The sequence below is a fragment of the Saprolegnia diclina genome (genome assembly GCF_000281045.1).
Source record: "Saprolegnia diclina VS20 unplaced genomic scaffold supercont1.7, whole genome shotgun sequence".
Classification (NCBI taxonomy): domain Eukaryota; phylum Oomycota; class Saprolegniomycetes; order Saprolegniales; family Saprolegniaceae; genus Saprolegnia; species Saprolegnia diclina.
The window spans coordinates 1,049,375-1,067,041 of NW_008246074.1; the positions used below are offsets into that span (position 1 = coordinate 1,049,375).

The 17,667-nt window shown below is 60.2% G+C and overlaps 9 protein-coding genes across 9 annotated transcripts; 5 read left to right on the plus strand and 4 right to left on the minus strand.

Moving 5' to 3' along the window:
• Window positions 1–876: 876 nt before the first annotated feature.
• On the plus strand, window positions 877–1,775 carry SDRG_03219 (mps one binder kinase activator-like 1 like B). Its single transcript, XM_008608846.1, has 5 exons — window positions 877–1,042; window positions 1,087–1,154; window positions 1,204–1,297; window positions 1,342–1,475; window positions 1,520–1,775. The coding sequence occupies exons 1-5, from the start codon at window positions 939–941 to the stop codon at window positions 1,750–1,752; spliced, it is 633 nt and encodes a 210-aa protein (XP_008607068.1). The 5' UTR covers window positions 877–938; the 3' UTR covers window positions 1,753–1,775.
• Window positions 1,776–2,558: 783 nt separating this feature from the next.
• SDRG_03220 (hypothetical protein) lies at window positions 2,559–3,281 on the minus strand. Its single transcript, XM_008608847.1, has one exon. It carries the CDS (start codon window positions 3,260–3,262, stop codon window positions 2,693–2,695), a length of 570 nt encoding a protein of 189 aa, XP_008607069.1. The 5' UTR covers window positions 3,263–3,281; the 3' UTR covers window positions 2,559–2,692.
• A 36-nt stretch (window positions 3,282–3,317) lies between these two features.
• Window positions 3,318–4,509, minus strand: SDRG_03221 (hypothetical protein). Its single transcript, XM_008608848.1, has one exon. It carries the CDS (start codon window positions 4,472–4,474, stop codon window positions 3,371–3,373), a length of 1,104 nt encoding a protein of 367 aa, XP_008607070.1. The 5' UTR covers window positions 4,475–4,509; the 3' UTR covers window positions 3,318–3,370.
• A 658-nt stretch (window positions 4,510–5,167) lies between these two features.
• SDRG_03222 (hypothetical protein) lies at window positions 5,168–5,911 on the plus strand (the record flags this gene model as incomplete). Its single annotated transcript, XM_008608849.1, has 1 exon — window positions 5,168–5,911. The coding sequence occupies one exon, from the start codon at window positions 5,168–5,170 to the stop codon at window positions 5,909–5,911; it is 744 nt and encodes a 247-aa protein (XP_008607071.1).
• A 41-nt stretch (window positions 5,912–5,952) lies between these two features.
• Window positions 5,953–8,181, minus strand: SDRG_03223 (hypothetical protein; the record flags this gene model as incomplete). Its single annotated transcript, XM_008608850.1, has 10 exons — window positions 5,953–5,999; window positions 6,049–6,324; window positions 6,369–6,412; window positions 6,466–6,553; window positions 6,601–6,778; window positions 6,834–7,084; window positions 7,134–7,596; window positions 7,644–7,744; window positions 7,796–7,889; window positions 7,939–8,181. The coding sequence occupies 10 exons, from the start codon at window positions 8,179–8,181 to the stop codon at window positions 5,953–5,955; spliced, it is 1,785 nt and encodes a 594-aa protein (XP_008607072.1).
• Window positions 8,182–9,525: 1,344 nt separating this feature from the next.
• SDRG_03224 (calmodulin) lies at window positions 9,526–10,102 on the plus strand. The gene has a single exon (XM_008608851.1). It carries the CDS (start codon window positions 9,578–9,580, stop codon window positions 10,025–10,027), a length of 450 nt encoding a protein of 149 aa, XP_008607073.1. The 5' UTR covers window positions 9,526–9,577; the 3' UTR covers window positions 10,028–10,102.
• Window positions 10,103–10,870: 768 nt separating this feature from the next.
• Window positions 10,871–14,358, plus strand: SDRG_03225 (hypothetical protein). Its single transcript, XM_008608852.1, has 2 exons — window positions 10,871–13,518; window positions 13,567–14,358. Exons 1-2 carry the CDS (start codon window positions 10,918–10,920, stop codon window positions 14,311–14,313), a joined length of 3,348 nt encoding a protein of 1,115 aa, XP_008607074.1. The 5' UTR covers window positions 10,871–10,917; the 3' UTR covers window positions 14,314–14,358.
• SDRG_03226 (hypothetical protein) lies at window positions 14,353–14,887 on the minus strand. Its single transcript, XM_008608853.1, has one exon. The coding sequence runs from the start codon at window positions 14,866–14,868 to the stop codon at window positions 14,485–14,487; it is 384 nt and encodes a 127-aa protein (XP_008607075.1). The 5' UTR covers window positions 14,869–14,887; the 3' UTR covers window positions 14,353–14,484.
• A 59-nt stretch (window positions 14,888–14,946) lies between these two features.
• SDRG_03227 (hypothetical protein) lies at window positions 14,947–17,571 on the plus strand. The gene is made up of 9 exons (XM_008608854.1): window positions 14,947–16,270; window positions 16,311–16,586; window positions 16,634–16,694; window positions 16,739–16,782; window positions 16,835–16,868; window positions 16,915–16,993; window positions 17,044–17,101; window positions 17,157–17,225; window positions 17,272–17,571. The coding sequence occupies exons 1-9, from the start codon at window positions 14,960–14,962 to the stop codon at window positions 17,521–17,523; spliced, it is 2,184 nt and encodes a 727-aa protein (XP_008607076.1). The 5' UTR covers window positions 14,947–14,959; the 3' UTR covers window positions 17,524–17,571.
• Window positions 17,572–17,667: the final 96 nt, after the last annotated feature.

The window sequence follows — 17,667 nt, forward strand, 5'->3', positions numbered from 1 at the left end:
AGATGCCACGGAACGGGCTTCAAGTCCCAAAAAACCAGCTCCCGAGCCAACAATCGCGTCTCCGCTACTCGAGCAAGACGTCCCAATCAATGGCACTAGTCAAGAGACCAACGCAGAATCCTTGAAGGTTCAAGCACAAGCGACGAATGCTGCTGCCATCGCTGCGACAGAACAGGTATCATTCGCCACCGAAGAGAGCGCACCGGCGCTGGCAAGCCCGCAAGACGCATCCATGTGTATGAACGAACCTTCATATTCCTCTGGTGCTATGATCGTCGACACCGCCTCGCTCAAGGAGCTGGAGCGCCTTCCCGACCACGAGGCAAATGGTTGCCCAGACGATGTGATCAAAGTCGCAGCTCGTGTGCAAGATTGCGAAGCGCAAGCGTTGGTGACTGAGGGGGCCAAGCCCCCAGCGGTCGAGTCGGAGCTTGCGTCGGCACCTTCGAGCCCATTGTGTGCGCTTGAAGATGATTCAGCCGCATGCACCAACGATGACATGCTGCCTCGTCACGGGATGCGAGACGAAGCTCACCTGGCCTCTGCTGGGGAGTGTCCGTTCAACGAGGTCGGCTCTCTTCTCGCAAAACTCGTTGACGACGTCGAGAACGAATGCATTTTGGACGTCTGTCGTCTCGCGCTCGCAGCTCTTGTTGACGCTCTCGAGCTTTGAAATCAAGCAATTATGTCACTTGCTACAACGTGGGGGTGGCATTGCTACCGTGGCAATTCTTCCCCTTGTCCCTGGATCCGTATCAACTGCATAATATGTTTAATGTAGTATAGCACGACGGGAGCGCGACGAGATTGCAGTCGAGTGGGACTCGAACCGACGCGGCCCTACCCCTGAGAGGATTTATGGAAAGTGGCGTGCGATTAGCCTCGAAACGGCAAGATCGCAACGCCCCGCAGAGCTAAATTTCCGCTGTCCTGCTCGCATGAACATCTTCCAGCGCCACAAGACGTTCCGGCCCAAGAAGAGCCATAGCAAGGGCACGAAGCGCTACGATCTGCACAAGCATGCCAAGGCGACGCTCGGCGGGTACGCCATCCAGGTCGAGCCGCGATGAGGCGACGTTATTGTAGCGGCGACATGCGCTCGGCCGTCCGGCTGCCCGAGCACGAAGACCTCAACGAGTGGCTCGCCGTCAACAGTACGTAGATCGCTGTACCAGCTTTGACAACGCTCATGGTCTCTACTAGCGGTGGACTTTTTCAACGAGATCAGCATCGTCTACGGCACGATCCTCGAGTTCTGCAGCAAGGCGTCGTGCCCGATCATGAGCGCTGGGCCAAAGTATGCTGCGTCCGCGCGATAGCATGCGTCATATCCGCACGTAGGTTTGAGTACCTCTGGAAGGACACGAAAAACTACAAGACGCCAGCCAAGCTGCCGGCGCCCGAGTACATTGACATGCTCATGAGCTGGGTCGAGGACCAGCTTGGCGACCCGACCGTCTTTCCCGCGACCGAAGGTAGACGATCGCCGCACGTGGTGGCTAAGGTTGCGTGCGCGTAGGCGCTGCATACCCACGCAACTTTCAGGCTGCGATCAAAAACATCTTTCGCCGGCTCTTCCGCGTGTACGCGCATGTGTACTACTCGCACTTCGACAAGATCGTGTCGCTCGGCGCCGAAGCGCACTTGAACTCGTGCTTCAAGCACTTTATCCTCTTCGTCATCGAGTTTGACCTCGTCGACGCCCGCGAGCAAGAGCCGCTCAAGGACCTCATCGCCAACTTGGTGCGCTAAGTGCACACAACATAGAGGCGCCTCTGCCTTCGCATTTGTTTTGTATGTCATGTCGCTTTGGAGGCACCTTCAACGTCAGCTAAATCGACATTGCTTGCACTGCCAATCATGCGGAGGTGTCCAGTCGACCACGTTTGGCCTCACGGAGGATCTCGGCTTGTACATGTAGGACTCCAAGTAGGTGGTGTCCCTTTCTTCGTCCTCCCCTTAGAGCATCCCCAGCAGTCGTTTTTATACATAAATATAGCAATTTTTAAAAACGGACCTCCCCAAGAGGCGTTTTTATTTCTAAAAATTTGTAAAAATTTGCCGGTCGTTTTTATCGCGGTCGACTTTAAAAACATCGGCCAGCATTTCCAATCGTTTTTAAGGCCCATGCGACGGGCAATGGACGAATTCAAGGCATGAAAACGCCGTCAGAACTCAGCTCGGAGTTTTCTACAGTTGAGGACAGCCATGCCGGCAACACAGAGACCCCAGATGTAGCAGGAACCTCTCGGATGGCACTCGCATTGAGCGATCTGGGCAAATCATATCTGCACACAAGGCGTCGCTGCGCCCACTGACATGCGGTTAGCTCCGTCGCACAGTCATGAACTGCCTTGGTGACTCTCGCTAAGCGTGGCCGCGAGTAGGGCCTAGTCCGTGCTGGCGTCGACGGCGTCGCCTTGGAACCAGTGGAGCGCCTCGCAATCGTCGGAATGCTGATCTGTCAGCTGTTGATTGGCAACGTTTGGCAACGCTGCTGGGGAGCTCCATTTCCATTGCCAACTGGTCGTTTCCAAAGCCACCCGTTAGCAATAAAATGAAAACGACTCCTGGGGATGCTCTTAGTGTTGCCATCAAAACCATCGCACACGTGCTAGCAGGGCCCAACAAGCTGTAATTACATAGCCTCGGCTCCGCGACTAGCCGCTTGGATTAGGACGCGAGTCGACGGTCACGTACTGTGCTCGAGCACGAGCGCTCGAAGCAGATCCTCGACGCCCGCATCCATCGACCGATAGTGCTGCATCGTATGGTACTTTTTGGTGCTGGCTTGGGTCTCGAGGGTTCTGACGACTTTGGGACGGGCCTGCGACATACTGCCAAGCGACTGCGATCGGCGGTGCGCAGTGGGTGAGCCACTCGCTGGTACGGACGCCACGCGGCGCAGTGTCGGTTGTGGGGCGTCGACATCGACTGCGATGCTGCCGTGTCGTGGTCGCACGTCGTCGTCTGGTCCCATGGCTCTTGCGAGAGGCACTGCATCGTCTGCGCTACCATCGACCAGTGGGTGATCGCGCCCGGTGCTGTCACTGTCGTTGCTCGGCAGACTCTGAGGGCAAATGGCAAGGAGCTCAACACATTCAATGTAGGGCCATGGATCGTAGCCCAACGGGACGTACTCGGAGAGCGATGCGCGTATCGACGCTGGGGTGGGTAGTGGCACGAGGCTCTTGGCAATGGCGCCAGCGACGGCCGCGCGGATCTCGGCGTAGATGCCATCCGGGAACGGCGCCATGTCCATGCCTCGCTCGTTACAAGGCCGTTACGTAATGCGGGCACGAGGACGTGCCACGTCATAGACAGGCGCAATGACATAAATATATACAAGGTAGTTACGCAAATGGCAAAGCTAACTCAGAAGGTCGATGATTTCGGGCTTCTTGACGTGCAGGTCGGCCGCCGACGTCAGCGACGACGTCCGTGATGACGTCGCCGTCCCCGTGCCATCTTCGTGGAAGCTCATGAGGTCCATCATGCCGCCGCTGAGCGCACTCGTGCGCGGCGAGAGCGACCAGCCCGCAATCGAATCGCGCGCTTCAGGCGATGCCAGCTTGCTCACGTCGCTGCGCAGCACCGAAGGCTTGGTCCACGTGGTTTGCTTGGACGTGTCGTTGCGGTAGTAGACACGACCCGTCGACTTGGAGAAGACGGGATAGAAGCCGGGCTCGAGCACATATTCGGTCTCGGCCATCTCTTCCCACTTGGAGCCGTTGATGTGCAGCGCGTACGTGATCTCGCCTTGGCTCTTGGACACGCTGATCGCAAGCTCGTGCTTGTCCTCGCCCATCTCGTGGGTCGCGTGCCAGTTGCTGCCGCGCGTCGGCGGCGGGCCATTCGGCGCCTCTTCGTGGCGAATGGACGTGCGGTCCAAGACGAGGCTCTTGCTGCCGTCGGCGCAGTCTTCCATGAGCAGCTGGTGCACCGGTCCGTCTTGGCCAAACGTAAACGTCCACGCCACGCGCACGTCCTTGTGTTCGTTGCAATCGATCGCGTAATGGACGCGCCGCGCATACGACTTGCTGCTCCACTTGGTGCTCACAAAGCGCTCGTACTTGAGCTCGCGCTCGGGCAGCGAGTCCCACTCCCAGCGGTCAATCAGGAGCACGTAGAGGTTGTCGGCCGTCAGGTTCGCCTTGGCTTTCGCGCGCTCGACAAAGCTGAGCTGGTTGATGTCCTTGATAACGATCTGGAACGGGACGCTTGGCCGACTCGGCACGGAAAAGTCGAACGTCCATCCGCCGGCGTAGCTCTCGGACGCGCCAATGCGCTTGCCGTCGAGCTTGACGCGCTTCTTGGCCGTCACGCGTGAGTGCTCGAGCGTGACCGTGTGCACCTCCTCGCAGCCGTCGAAGACGAAGCGCCAGCTCAGCCGCTTCTTGGAGGCCGCCACGCGCTCGCCAATGTTTTCAATCTCGAGGCCCACACGGAGCGCGGGGGGACTGGGCGTCGGCATGGCTGCTTGTTCGTCGAAAAATGACCAAATGAACAGGCAGTCTCCGGATGCGTTACGGAGGATAGAAACACGCAACCGTGGCTCTGCCGCGCCGCCGCCAGACACGCGCCCATGCCCATTGCAGGACACACACCACGTGCCTTCGCAATGTCGATCATTGCTGCTGGCATCGACCGTAGTCCTAGAGCTAATAGAGCATCACGACGTCGCCTCGCGGCCAACGAGACAGCTTCAACGCGTGGCAACACACGCGAGACAGCACCAGCCGCGTCGATGGAAACTTATGGTCCATCAGATTTGAGAATCGAATGGCGATGCTCATGGCGCGCGTTCGTGGCTTGCCAGTTGGCCATGACGAAGACGCATCGCTTCGCGCAAGATGGACGCAGAGATGGACGCGGCCGTCGAACGCCGCCTGTCAAAAGTTGACAGGAAACAGCGATCTTGCTAAAGTGGCGTGTTTTTAACGCGTGCAATGCGCCCAACCATCCGCATAACGCAGAGATGCACTGGCTTCTCGGCCACTGGACTTAATCACCCAACGCAGCGAGCGGTCGTCGACGCGCCGCCGTAAGCTGCAGCATTGGGCGCCGCGTGCGCCTGGACCTGTACGCTCCAAGATCGCGTCGAGTCTGTGCACCGCGCTACCATCATCACATCGCAGCGCGCGCCCAGTGGACAGCGCTGGCCTTCATGACGTGGCAGCGCCTCGTGGCAGCCGTTGCCGCAGCGCTGCCTGAATGGTCAGGATGGACCGACCACGACGGCAACACGGAGGGCGATCGGCCGCCAACGACCATGCGCGTCGTTGCTGTTGTCGTCGTTTGTCGGCGTGATTGGGTGCGACGCTGGCGTCCGACGCAAATCTCCAATCGCTGCCAGATCTGCGCTTTGTTAGGATCTGAGTCGATTGATTGCACCTGGTTTCCTAGTAATCAGATCGCGCGGCGCGTGTGGTCAGACGTCATGGTCAGTCGCTCCTTCCAAGTGCTGCTTCTCGGCCTCTCGCTGCTTGGTGCGCTTCATGCGGGATGGATCTCGGGTGAGTACAGCGTCGGCAACAGTGTGCGCGACTGGACCTTTCGCCTCGCCGTCGACGGGAGCTGCGTTGTCGCGTTGGCCGACGCCGCCGACCGCTGGCGTGTCTACGCGTCGCGGGACGGCGGTCCCATGTCCATGATGCAACGCGCCACCGACGGACGCTGCCTCACGTTCGTCCCGGGCCCGCCATCGCCCTCGATCGCGCTGACGCCATGCTGCGCCAATTCGACGGCGCAGCAGTGGCACATGGCCCCGCACGCGCTTCGGAGCGACTGGATTGCGCATAGCGGGCTGTGCGTGACCGTGTACAACGAAGGCAGCGGCCACTTTGGGTCGCCCGTGCTCGAGCCCTGTGCCCGCGGCCGGCCCGAACAACAAATGTACTTTTTCGCTTAACGCCAACAATGATATTCAACGACATCAAGAGAAGCTTGAGCTTAGACGGTCTTGGGCAAACCGAGCTCGGCAATCGTCACGTCACGCACTAGAACGCCCGACACGCATGAGCACATAGGTCGGAGTCTGAAGCGTACTCATAAACTTTTGAACCTTGCCCGTGATCGTGGTCGGAAACTCCGACTTGAAGAGAAAGTACTTGGGCACTTTGAAGTGGGCGAGCTCGGCCGCCAGATGCGCCCGCAGCGCCGCCTCGACGTCAACAACGGACGTCGACTCGTCCTGCAGATGCACCCACGCGCACACTTGCTCGCCGTAGACCTTGTCGGGGACGCCAATCACACTGGCGTTCGCGACGCTCGGATGTGCAAACAGCACTTCTTCGATTTCCCGCGGGTAGATGTTTTCACCGCCTACACCTGCATCGCATCCTCCTGAACAAGCAGCAGCGTCGTACCTCGGATGATGACGTCCTTGGACCGACCCACAATGCGGCAGTACCTGTCGTCGTCGCATGAGGGTTAGGGCAAGACGACGAGGGGTAGGGTACACACCCGCGCTCGTCCATGGCCACAATGTCGCCAGTGTGCATCCAGCCATCTTCAATGGACTTGGCTGTTTCCTTCGGCTGATCCCAGTAGCCTACGCATTTGGTAAAAGTCTGTATCGCAGAGCCTCTGAGAACGCACCTTGCATGATGTGGTAGCCCTTGACCATGAGTTCGCCGGCTTGGTTCGGCCCGAGTTCCTTGGACGAGTCTTCGACGTCGACTACCTTGGCGTCGACAAAGGGCAGAAGTGCGCCGACCGTCGCGACGCGGTCGTCCAGGGCGTCGTCGCCGCGGGTTTGAAAGCTCAGCGGACTCGTCTACGACCCAACGAGATCAGTTGGAAGGTATCTAAAAGCAGGTGACACCAAGTACCTCGGTCATGCCGTAGCCGATAGTCATTTCCGGCGCAAACGTGAGCACCTCTTGCATGATCTCGATTGGGCACGGCGCGCCCGCCATGATGCCGGTCCGGAGCGTCTTGACTCGGTCGAGATGGAACGTCGGCGAGTTGAGCATGCGGATGAACATGGTCGGCACACCGTAGAGCGACGTGCAGCCCTCGCTCTCGACGGCGTTGAGCGCCGCGACTTCGTTAAACTGCTTGGACGGGTACACCGCCGTGCCTAATAGCACGAAACACTCTGCATCCATGCTGTCACAAGATGGTCGTACTGGCGTGGGCAAGACACGCGAGGTTGCCGAGCACGACGCCAAAGCAGTGGTACAGCGGTACGGGGATGCACACGCGATCTTTGGTCGAGTAGCCGCAGCGCTGGCCGGCAAAGTAGCCGTTGTTGAGCAAGTTGCGGTGCGTGAGCGCTGCGCCTTTCGGTGTGCCCGTCGTTCCGGACGTAAACTGGATGTTGATGACGTCGTCCGGCGCAATCTCGGGCGTTGGCGGCGCGGCCCGCGATTCAGCGTGCGCGATCAAGTCGTGTAGCGCAACCATACCAGGGTACGTCTTATCGCGCGCGTCGTGCAAGATGTACTTGAGGTGCGGCAGCGCTTGGAGCGAGAGTGGCTGGACGTGCTCGTTGTGCAGCAGCGGCGAGGTCTCCGACAGCAATTCGGGCAAGATCGAGTCGAGCACTTGGATGTAGTCGGTGCCATGGACCGTCGGCGTGATCAAAATGGCCTGGTGCAGTCGCTTTGAATACGGTCGCGGGCGATCAAAAGTCGTACCTTGCATTGCACGAGGTTCATTGCAAACTCAAACTCGTGGGCGCGGTACGCAGGGTTGACGTTCACGAGCACGACGCCGATCTTGGCGCAGGCCATTTGCACTAATCGTGTGGTGTTCGCACCGAAGTACGAGGAGAGGAGGCAGGACGTACCGAGGTAGTAGTCGCCCGTGTTGGGCAGCCACGCGCCAAAGCGGTCGCCCTTCTCAAGGCCCATCCAGCGCAGCGCGTGTGCCATTGCATCGACCTAGATCGTACTCTTGCGTCCGCCATTGCATGAGCATGAGGGTATATACCTTGGCGTTGACCTCGTGGTACGTCCAGCGAATGTCTTCTTCGACCGCGACCAAGGCAGTTTGGTTCGGGTGCTCGCGGGCGGCAGCCTCGAGCATCTCGCCAATCGTGCACTCGAGCATCGGGGGGCTGCGCGGGCCCGAGAACGTGGTGAGCGCGCGCCACGCCAGTCGGGTGGGCGACGGGCGCACCAAAGCGCGGGGCGACAGCGAGAGGGCGCGGTGGCGGAGGGCGCGAAGGAGCATTGGCGCAGGCACAGCGACTTGGAAACTAAGCGAAACCAGACAGGCAAGTTCTGGGCTTGACCAGATTGGGCAAAGTATCTTTTTTTCTGGCAAAGGCAACGTCGATCAGAGCCGAACGACGTGGTTTTTACCAGCTGGTCGACGATAACTTGGTCTTTGTATGGAGACGCCCACAACTTCAACGTGGGAAATGTGGTTTTCACGTCCACACACCCCAGAAAGGGTGCATTCCTTGCCGATCGCGACCTCCTGGCGCTCGTCATCGACCGAAATCAGGACGCGCGATGTCGTCGGTGACGTCGTTTACGTCGACGCTGCCATGCAGAGGACGTCTTCGGTTGGACCTTTGGCCACCAGAAGCTAGAGACAGCCCCAACAAACGAGATGACGACGTGTTGGCTCGTCAGGAAAGGCCATCGCTTGGGGTGGCGGTCGTGGCGCGGCTGTAGGAACGGACACTTGGCGGCACCATCCGATACGCATCAGGTGGGTGCAGCGGCGGACACGTCCGTGGCAGCTTCCGTGCTTCCGTCGCCTTCCGTGTTTGGCCAATCGCCGCCGATTGCAGGGTTGTACTCGACGCATTTTGCACCTGGCCATGCAGCGGCAGGCATGAAGGAGGCTGATGCGTGTCCTTGCAATGGTATGCATGCGTCGCCCACCACTCTCGGCGCAACTGCGAATTGGACTGCGGTGACGACTACTAGAATACTGGGTTGGTGCTGGCGCGGCGAGGGTGCCTAGGACGGTGCTACGTGTAGCTTGGCATGCGCTGGCTCGGCAGGCTATGGCCAAACAGTACTCAGCTTGCACCTCGAAGACCGTTGTGGAAGCTGCATTGTATTGCGCTTGGCCCGCGAGCTACCACTGGTGACAGAACTGGCGGGCTACCGGTACGCTAAGTCGACGACGCCTCGCCGGTCGTTTGCGGTCGCGACCTTGAACTTGGCCGGGATCGTTACACGGAAACGTCGTGGCAACTAGATTCTAGAAGGCTCTGCGATGCGCCCCCCCCTGCGGTCTGCTACGCACGTTAGTTAGTTCGCCGCTGACGACTAACTAATGCGATTACACGCGATGGCGTGCTTGGTACTCACACTCTCGTGGCGCCACCGCAGCGCCCGCTGGCCTCTTCGAGAAACCGCGTAGAGGTCGTGCAAATCGTACAATTCAGTAGCCGCCGGTCGTACAATTCTCGTGGAGGTCGTACACTTTTTTCGCGGGTCGTACCAACTTGATACAAAAACCAAGTCAAGAGGTCGAACAAATCCGAACGGCGCTGTCATGGCATGTATTTATAGAGGCAGTCAGTGGCGGAACCTCTCACATTCAATACAAGGATCGAGTCGCTTCTGCAACGCGTCAGTTTGGATTTTACCTCTCAAGACCCACTACCATGGCTGACCAGCTTACCGAAGAACAGATCGCGGAATTCAAGGAAGCATTCTCGCTCTTTGACAAGGACGGCGATGGGACCATCACGACCAAAGAGCTCGGCACGGTCATGCGCTCGCTCGGCCAGAACCCCACGGAGGCCGAACTCCAGGACATGATCAACGAGGTCGACGCTGACGGCAACGGCACGATCGACTTCCCCGAGTTCCTCACGATGATGGCGCGCAAGATGAAGGACACGGACTCGGAGGAGGAGATCCTCGAGGCCTTCAAGGTCTTCGACAAGGACGGCAACGGGTTCATCTCGGCGGCCGAACTCCGCCACATCATGACCAACCTCGGTGAGAAGCTCACGGACGAGGAAGTCGACGAGATGATCCGCGAAGCCGATATCGACGGCGATGGCCAGATCAACTACGAAGAGTTCGTCAAGATGATGATGTCCAAGTAAACTTGTCGGATTTTTATACACAACACCGATGATTATTGTAATTTGAACGTCGTGTGCGACCTTACGAACCCTCGATTGTCATCGTCTACTTCACGGCCATTTGCACGGAAGAGCACGTGCAGGATCACATCATGGTGCATGGAGACGAGCCGGCGACAGCAGTGGTATGCAGCGACACAGTGTTGCACGCTTTCCGTGTTGCATAAAAAGTGCTGGGCTCGGCGTCTCTGTCAGAGCCAAGCACGACGTGGCCGCGCGACAAAGCCCCAGCTCCACCCTCGTTGCTCGCGCATGTTGCCCGTGGACATGCAGCACCGTCGGAGCCGCCTCGGGTCGTCGAGCTGCTCGATCTCACGACCGACGACGTGGGTTGCATGCAAGGTGTCGATCACAGCAAGGCCTGGATCATACTAGGAGTAGAAGAAGCGTAGCATTAGCCAAGTAGATTCGATCGAGCTGATAATGCGTTGGCCTCGGCGTCCGAGAGCTCGACGCCGAGCGAGTAGATACGACGAACAGGTCACCAAACGGAACGACTGGTCGACCTTGCGTTGCGGGACTCCTTGCCATGACGAGAGGCTGTCTCCAGCAGCTCTTCGGTTTCATGACCTCGTCTTAGGCCTCAAGCGCTAGTTGCGTACCATCAAGAGCAATCCCGTCCATGCATGCATGCGACCAGGTAGATCTTCCTCGCTTCGTCTAGTCGCATAGGAAGTACCTCGGCCGACGAGCAACGTCGCCTTGCTCGGCCTGTCGTCACGGCCTGTCGGCGGATACCTTTTTGGCCAATCGCAGAGCGCCCCCGCGCACGACGCGTTTTGATTGGTCACGACTAGCGAATCTGCCACTGCCTGCGATCATCACTTTTTCGTTTGGAACAAGCTTGGCACATGGGGCTGCCGCTGGAAGACGTGCTCGAGGCCATGGACGTCGATGTTGACGCAGCGACGACCGACGCGGCGACGGCCAAAGCCATTGCAGAGAGCCCAACGCTGACGCAGGCGGCGACGAACCCGGTCTTTACCGCCGTCTTGCGCAACTTTGACTTCAAGCGCAGCGCGGCCGAGATTGTGGCGCACTGCGCGTGCAGTGGCGTCGTCGACATTGTGCGCTGTCACATACGCACGCCACAGCCCAAAACGCCGCGCAAGAAGACGGCGATCGTGTCGGTCGCGTCGCGCCTCGGGTTGGAGCGGCTGCTGCAACTCGACAAGACGCACTGGGACAAGCGCCCGTTGTACGTGCGTGAGAGCAAGGACCCGGCGCTGGCGGCGCTTGTGCACGACACACTCTCGCGCCGGTTTGCAGCCGCTTCGTTTCACATTGTGCCATCGATCGAGACGGCTGAGATGGTCCCACCGCGGTTTTCGGCCACGCGAGACGTAGCCTTTCTCTGCAACGGGCGGAGCGCCGACGCCTTCTCGATCGAGTTTGACGCGCACCGTGTGACGTTCAAGGTGGCGTCGGTCGCGACCTGCAGCGTTGGCACGGACGAGGCGGGCGACACGGTTATCTGGCTCACGCTTCGCCGCGCACCGTTTGTCTTTCGATCCGGCGACACCGATGACAACCCGTTTTCGAGTCTGTTTGCGGACTTTGGGCGCCTCTTGCAGCCATCAACGCTCTGGGAGCGCGATGCCAGCGGCTGCAAGGACACGGGCGAGTGGGTGCGCTGCGTGGACCCGTCGCCGGCCAAGGCCTTTGGCATGTACCTCTGCTACCAGCTCGTCTTGACGTCATCCTCGCCGAGCGACGTCCTCGACGTGCTTCGACGCATGGGTCTCGAGCACGTGGCATTCGCTGAAGCAACGCTGCCGCGCCTCCCGCCCGCGCCGTCGCTGAGATTGCCAGAGTCGGACTGGAGCGGCGGCTTTGATGCGCTCTTGGCGCCGCTCTCGGAGGCGATGCGGTACGCTCTGCACGTGCTTGTCAGCAACCACGTGATTGTGTTGACGCACGCCGCCCAAGTCTCGGCGCTTGTTGCTGCGCTGCTCGCATCGACCGTCTCGGCTGCGGCCATTATGCGGCTGGCGCACTGGCGCCACCGGCGCACGTCGTCGGCGTGGCGCAAGCTCTTGGCGACGATCGAGGCACCGCCGCCGCCGCCACGACCGGATCCACCAAGTGTCGTCCGGGTCCGGCGCGTGCTCGTGACGCCCTTGCGCATTGTTGTCGACGTGCCCGACCTCGATGCGTCCAACCGCGTCCTGCGTCTCTACGCTACGCACCTCGACCGCTTTGTCCGCGCGACCTTTGTCGACGAACACTATGGGTCAGTGCACCGCGTCAAGCGCGATATACCCCACCGGATCGCGTCGATTGTGAGAGATGGCTTGTACATTGCGGGCAACCACTATGTGTTTCTTGGCTACTCGAACGCGCAGCTGCGCAGCCAAAGCGCCTGGTTCTACAATGCGCCAAACGACGCGTCGGCCCCCAGCGTGGCTGCCATTCACGCGTCGCTTGGCGATTTTCTGGCGATTCCGACAGTCGGCAAGCGCGGTGCGCGGCTCGGCCAAGCGTTTAGTGGCACGGCCACCGCGGTCGTCGTGCCCCTGTACGAGACGCGCACCGTGCCCGACATTGAGCGCAACGGCTACTGCTTTTCCGACGGCGTCGGCACCATCTCGGTGGCCTTGGCCAAAACGGTGGCGCACGCGCTGCAGCTCGAGACCATCCCGTCGGCCTTCCAGATTCGGTACGGCGGGTACAAGGGCGTCTTGTCGGTCGACCCGCTGCTGTGTGGCAATGTGCGCATGGCGCTGCGCCCGAGCATGCGCAAGTTTGAGTCGTCGCACTGCGCGCTCGAGATTTGCTCGACGGCGTCGCGTATGAGCTGCTACTTGAACCGCCAGCTCATTTCGGTGCTGTCGGCGCGCGGCGTCCATGACACGGCGTTTCTAGCGCTCTACGACGCCATGCTCTCGAGCCTCGACGCGTGCCTCGGGAGCGCGGTCGCGGCGGCGCAGCTCGTGGCCACCCACGACCCGAGCAGTCCCGTTGCCAAGCTCTTGGCGGCCGGCGTCGGTCTCGACGACCGCTACGTGTTTGAGTGGATTGGTGTGCTTCGGAGTCGGCTACTGCGCAACGTGGAGCTCAAGGCGCGCATTTTGGTCCCGAACGGCGTCAACCTCGTGGGCGTTGTCGATGAAACGAGGTCGCTGCCAGCGCACACTGTGTTTTTCCAAACCCGCGGCGAGACGCCGGCGTTTGGGTCGACGATTGCGGTCGGCCGGTGTCCGTGTCTGCACCCGGGCGACATTCAGTGCCTCACGCTCGTCGATGCGCCGGCCTTGCGCCACTTGTACGACGTGCTCGTGTTTTCGTCGGCCGGCGACCGCCCGGACCCCGACACGATGGCCGGTGGCGACCTCGACGGCGATGTCTACTTTTGTATTTGGGACGAGCGACTGCTGCCGACGACGACGTACCCGCCGATGGAGCCCGGGGTCGCAGCGACGCCACCGACGTCGGTGGACCCGACCATGAACGTACGGTGAATCGATAATGTGGAAGACGCTGATGGAAGCGATGTATAGGCGATTGGTCGGTTCTACGTTGACTACCTCATGAACGACAACCTCGGGCAAATTGCCAACACGCACGTTGTGCTCTGCGACCTAAGTCCTCACGGCGCGTGCGACCCGCTCGCGCTCGCGTTTGCGTCGGCGCACGCGGTCGCGGTCGACTACGCCAAGTCGGGCATCCCCGCGTCGATTCCCAAGTACCCGCCGATGGATGTGTACCCCGACTTTATGGACAAGCCCGACAAGGGCGTGTACGAGTCGACCAAAGTCCTCGGGCAACTGTACCGCCGCGCCAAGACTGCGCGGCTCTATGAGCCCACGTGCGACGCCAAGATGCTCCGCTGCCTCGCGCCCGGGTTTGAAATGTACCAAGCCGACGCGCTCGAGATGTTTGTCGACTACACGTCGGCGCTCTATGACGTGGCGACGCGGTTTGAAGTCGCGACCGAAGCCGAGCTTGTCTCGGGCTACGTGCGGCACCTCTCGGCCAAGGTCTGTCGCACGCGCGGCGCCAAGGCCAGTGACGACACGCTCGAGCGCCTCCGCCTCGCTGTCCGCCGCGTCCAACAAGAGTTTACCGACGTGTTTTGGGCCGAGTTTACCGAGCCCAACGACGACGATCTTCGTGTGCTCCAGAAGGCGTCGGCGTGGTATCACTGCGCGTACACGTATGTGTGGCCGACGGGGCATGCACCGTACTTGAGCTTTGGCTGGCTCGCGCTCGGGCCCATGTGCCACCTCGTGCGCGCCAGCCAGTAGTGCCGACTCGTTGTATGTCGAGAGAAGAACCCAAATGCGTGCAGATGTCGGTGGTTGGGTTGAGAACGCAGTGGTGGTGGTGGACGGGGTGCATGGAAGAAGCGGTCGCGACGCCGACGATCCTCACAGAGACGCCATCGACGTTATGTACACGGATAGGTATAAAGCTCATTAGGCTGCTGGTTTTTCTTCGGCTTCCTTTTCTTTGGCATCGTCGATCTTGGTCTCGACCTTGACCTCTTCGGTTTCCGAGACTTGGAGCACGACGAGCGTAAACTTGGCGTACTGCGCGATGATCATTTCGTGGAGCTTGGTGCGGAGGCGGAGGCACTCGATGTCGCTCTCGGCCGCGTCAAAGAGCTTGGTGAGGTATTTCTTGGAGCGCGCGTAGAGGTTGAGGATGTGGTACGCGTGCATGACGGCCATCTTGTACTCCATGTTCTCGTACTTGATGACGATCCCGTCGTTGTTCATGACGATGTACGAGAAGAAGCCGGGCTTGGCCTTGAGCGCCTTGATCGTCTCCTCGACCTCGTTCGGCGCGTTGTTGGCCATTGCACTATGGATCTTAGAGGGGCACACACACACTAATTTCAAATAGTGTGCTACAAGTGGAATAGTGTCAAGTGCAATCTCGACGACTGGCATGGATCGGGTTGCCTACAGTGGCCATGGCGATCTCCCGCTCAACGTGGCGCGCCTCGTGGAGCGTTCCGACGGCCAAGCGCCAATTCGCTGCGTGCGCCTCACACACGCTGCGAATTCAGCAATGATCCTCTGCGCCGGCTGGACGGCCCGCGCCAACGACGACGACGAGGTGCGCGATGTGCAGCTACCGCCATGGATGTTGCACGTGCTTGGCATGACGCACGGCGCCAATGGCCTCGTGTGCAAGACCATCGATGTGCCAGAAGACGTCGCCGAGTCCATTGTCATCGAGCCGTTGGGTGCATTTCCGCTGCAACGCGGGTCGCCATTGCTGCCGCAAGTGCTCGTCGACAACACGCTCGACCTCTCGACGACTTTTGGCCGCCAAGTCGCGTACGTCAGCGCCGGTCATACCGTCGCAGTCCTGGTTCTCGGTCTGCCGTACCTCTTTCGTGTGCATGCGATTGCGACAGCGACCAACCCAGCGGCGCCCCTTGCACGCGTCGGCCGCGCCACCTTGGTCCAACTTGCGCAGTCCACGGACGCCTCGTCGACGCTCGCCAAGAGCAGCAGACAGCTCGACGAGGTATGGGCGTCGCATCCGTGGCGAGAACGCATCGAGCGCCATGGTTTTGCCGGCTACGAAAATACCGTCGACGACGTGCTCTTCCACCTCCGTCTCGTGCTTCTCACGTCGTCCGAGTACGTCGCGTCCCACGGCCTGCTCGTGCGCGGTGTCCACGGCGTAGGCAAGACGCTCTTGCTCCAAGCGCTCGGAGCGCAGCTCCGAAGCCTCGGGATCCCCGTCGTGTACCTCGAGGGCATGTCGTTGATGCTCGAGTCGGCCGTGACGACGGCGTTTCCATCCCCGACAGCCTTCTTGGCCCACAAGCTCCAGTCGTTGGCAGACTTTGGTGTCCTTTTGCTCGACAATGTCGAAGCATGCTTTGAAGAGAACGAAGTGTCGCCCATGGGTCGCAGCCTCCTCCAGGTGCTCGATTCGATTGGCTCGAGGCGCGTCGTCGTCGTCGCGTCATCGACGATCGGTCTTCCTGCGTCGGCCACGCGTGTCGGGCGACTCGAGCGTGAATTGGAGCTGCCCGTGCCGAGTGAAGTGTGCCGGCAAGCAATTCTGCGCCGGCTGCTCCTCGCGGCGGCGCTGGACGCGCCTCACAACGACGTAGCCCATCGTGTGGCGCTTGCGACCGGCGGCTACGTCGCCAAGGACCTTGTCCGCGTCTGCCGGTATGCACTCGCCTCGTCCAAGCTCCAGGAGGCACCGACTGTCGTGTGGCAAGACTTTGTCAAGGTACGTCGCTTTGTCATGTCTGGATGATGACCGAATCCAGGCGCTCGGGGTGACGACGCCGTCGCAGCTCCAAACCCTCAACGTGCAGGCGCCGGGCGCGGCCTTGGCGAGCTGGACGCTGTTTGCAGGGTATTCGGCGCTCAAGAACCGCCTCCTCGAGCTCATCTCATACCGCTTTGAGCGAAAAGAAGCGCTTGCGGCCCTCGGTGTGCAGAGTGTCTCGGGCATTCTGCTGTACGGTCCGTCGGGCTGCGGCAAAACGACGCTCGTGCGTGGCCTCGCGGCCAAGTGCAACGCCAACTTTGTGCGCGTCCAGGTTGATAGATTGATATTTTGGACGATGGATGCACTCTGTGCTGCTAGTCATCCGACCTTTTGTCCAAGTACTTTGGCGAGACGGAAAAGTCGATCCGAGACGTGTTTGGTACGTACTTGTCTCGAACATCAATTGATGACGTCGGCGCGTAGCACGGGCACGAGCGTCGGCGCCGTGCATTTTGTTTTTTGACGAAGTACGCGCTCTCGATGATCGATGAGATGTCTGCTTCGACTCACGTTTCCTAGCTCGACGCGATCGCAGAGAAGCGAGCGTTCGACAGTACGTCGTGACTCAGCTGGCGGGGCCTCTGTAGTAACTCCACTAGGTTCTGGCGGCGGCAGCAGCAGCAGTGTCTACGCCCGCGTCTTATCCACGCTGCTCAACGAAATGGACGGCGTTGGCGGGTGCGACCCTTCTGCGTCCTGTCTTGCTCGACCAACGACCCCCCATGTAGGCAAGCGTCCGAGGTGATTGTGATGGCCGCTACCAACCGCAAGGATGCACTTGATGCGGTTCGCGCCCCGAATCTCGAAGCACAATGTACACATCATTATTGTCTTTGGCTAGGCTCTTGTGCGACCGGGCCGCATTGACCAAGCCCTTGAAGTTGGGTACCCCGATCAAAACGACCGCCTCGTAGTCCAGCCAACGTGGTGCACGGATACTGATAGATTGATATTAGGCCATTTTCGAATCGTACACGCGTCGCATGCCATTGGCAGAGGACGTCGACGTCGCCGCTCTCGCATCGACGCCGTTTGATTTGCGCAGCGATTTGAGCAAGATGGAGCGGGCAGCGCACATGACAGGCGCCGACATTGGCGCCATCTGCAAAGCCGCCGCCTTCCACGCGCTGCGCCACGATGTCGATGCAGCGTCTGTAGCGATGGCACACTTTCGAGCCGCGATCGCCTCGCGCCTCGAGCGCGTCTAAGGCTCTGTGCCCTCTTCTACCTTAATACTGCTGCTGTTGGTCTTGGCGCTTTTGCTATTGCGCTCTCTCGGGTTGATCATGGCCAGCGCGTCTGCGAGGCGTCCGTGGACCTTGCGTTTCACGCGTTGGACGCAGACCGTTGGC

Excerpts from the sequence above, each read along its gene's own strand:
- SDRG_03219 (XM_008608846.1), top strand. The coding sequence starts at position 939 with ATGAACATCTTCCAGCGCCACAAGACGTTCCGGCCCAAGAAGAGCCAT. Across the intron at positions 1,155-1,203 it reads CGAGTGGCTCGCCGTCAACA|CGGTGGACTTTTTCAACGAG; the intron begins GTACGTAGATCG and ends GGTCTCTACTAG. Across the intron at positions 1,298-1,341 it reads ATCATGAGCGCTGGGCCAAA|GTTTGAGTACCTCTGGAAGG; the intron begins GTATGCTGCGTC and ends ATCCGCACGTAG.
- SDRG_03220 (XM_008608847.1), bottom strand. The coding sequence starts at position 3,262 with ATGGACATGGCGCCGTTCCCGGATGGCATCTACGCCGAGATCCGCGCG.
- SDRG_03221 (XM_008608848.1), bottom strand. The coding sequence starts at position 4,474 with ATGCCGACGCCCAGTCCCCCCGCGCTCCGTGTGGGCCTCGAGATTGAA.
- SDRG_03224 (XM_008608851.1), top strand. The coding sequence starts at position 9,578 with ATGGCTGACCAGCTTACCGAAGAACAGATCGCGGAATTCAAGGAAGCA.
- SDRG_03225 (XM_008608852.1), top strand. The coding sequence starts at position 10,918 with ATGGGGCTGCCGCTGGAAGACGTGCTCGAGGCCATGGACGTCGATGTT. Across the intron at positions 13,519-13,566 it reads CGGTGGACCCGACCATGAAC|GCGATTGGTCGGTTCTACGT; the intron begins GTACGGTGAATC and ends AGCGATGTATAG.
- SDRG_03226 (XM_008608853.1), bottom strand. The coding sequence starts at position 14,868 with ATGGCCAACAACGCGCCGAACGAGGTCGAGGAGACGATCAAGGCGCTC.
- SDRG_03227 (XM_008608854.1), top strand. The coding sequence starts at position 14,960 with ATGGATCGGGTTGCCTACAGTGGCCATGGCGATCTCCCGCTCAACGTG. Across the intron at positions 16,587-16,633 it reads CCAACTTTGTGCGCGTCCAG|TCATCCGACCTTTTGTCCAA; the intron begins GTTGATAGATTG and ends CTGTGCTGCTAG. Across the intron at positions 16,869-16,914 it reads AGAGAAGCGAGCGTTCGACA|GTTCTGGCGGCGGCAGCAGC; the intron begins GTACGTCGTGAC and ends TAACTCCACTAG.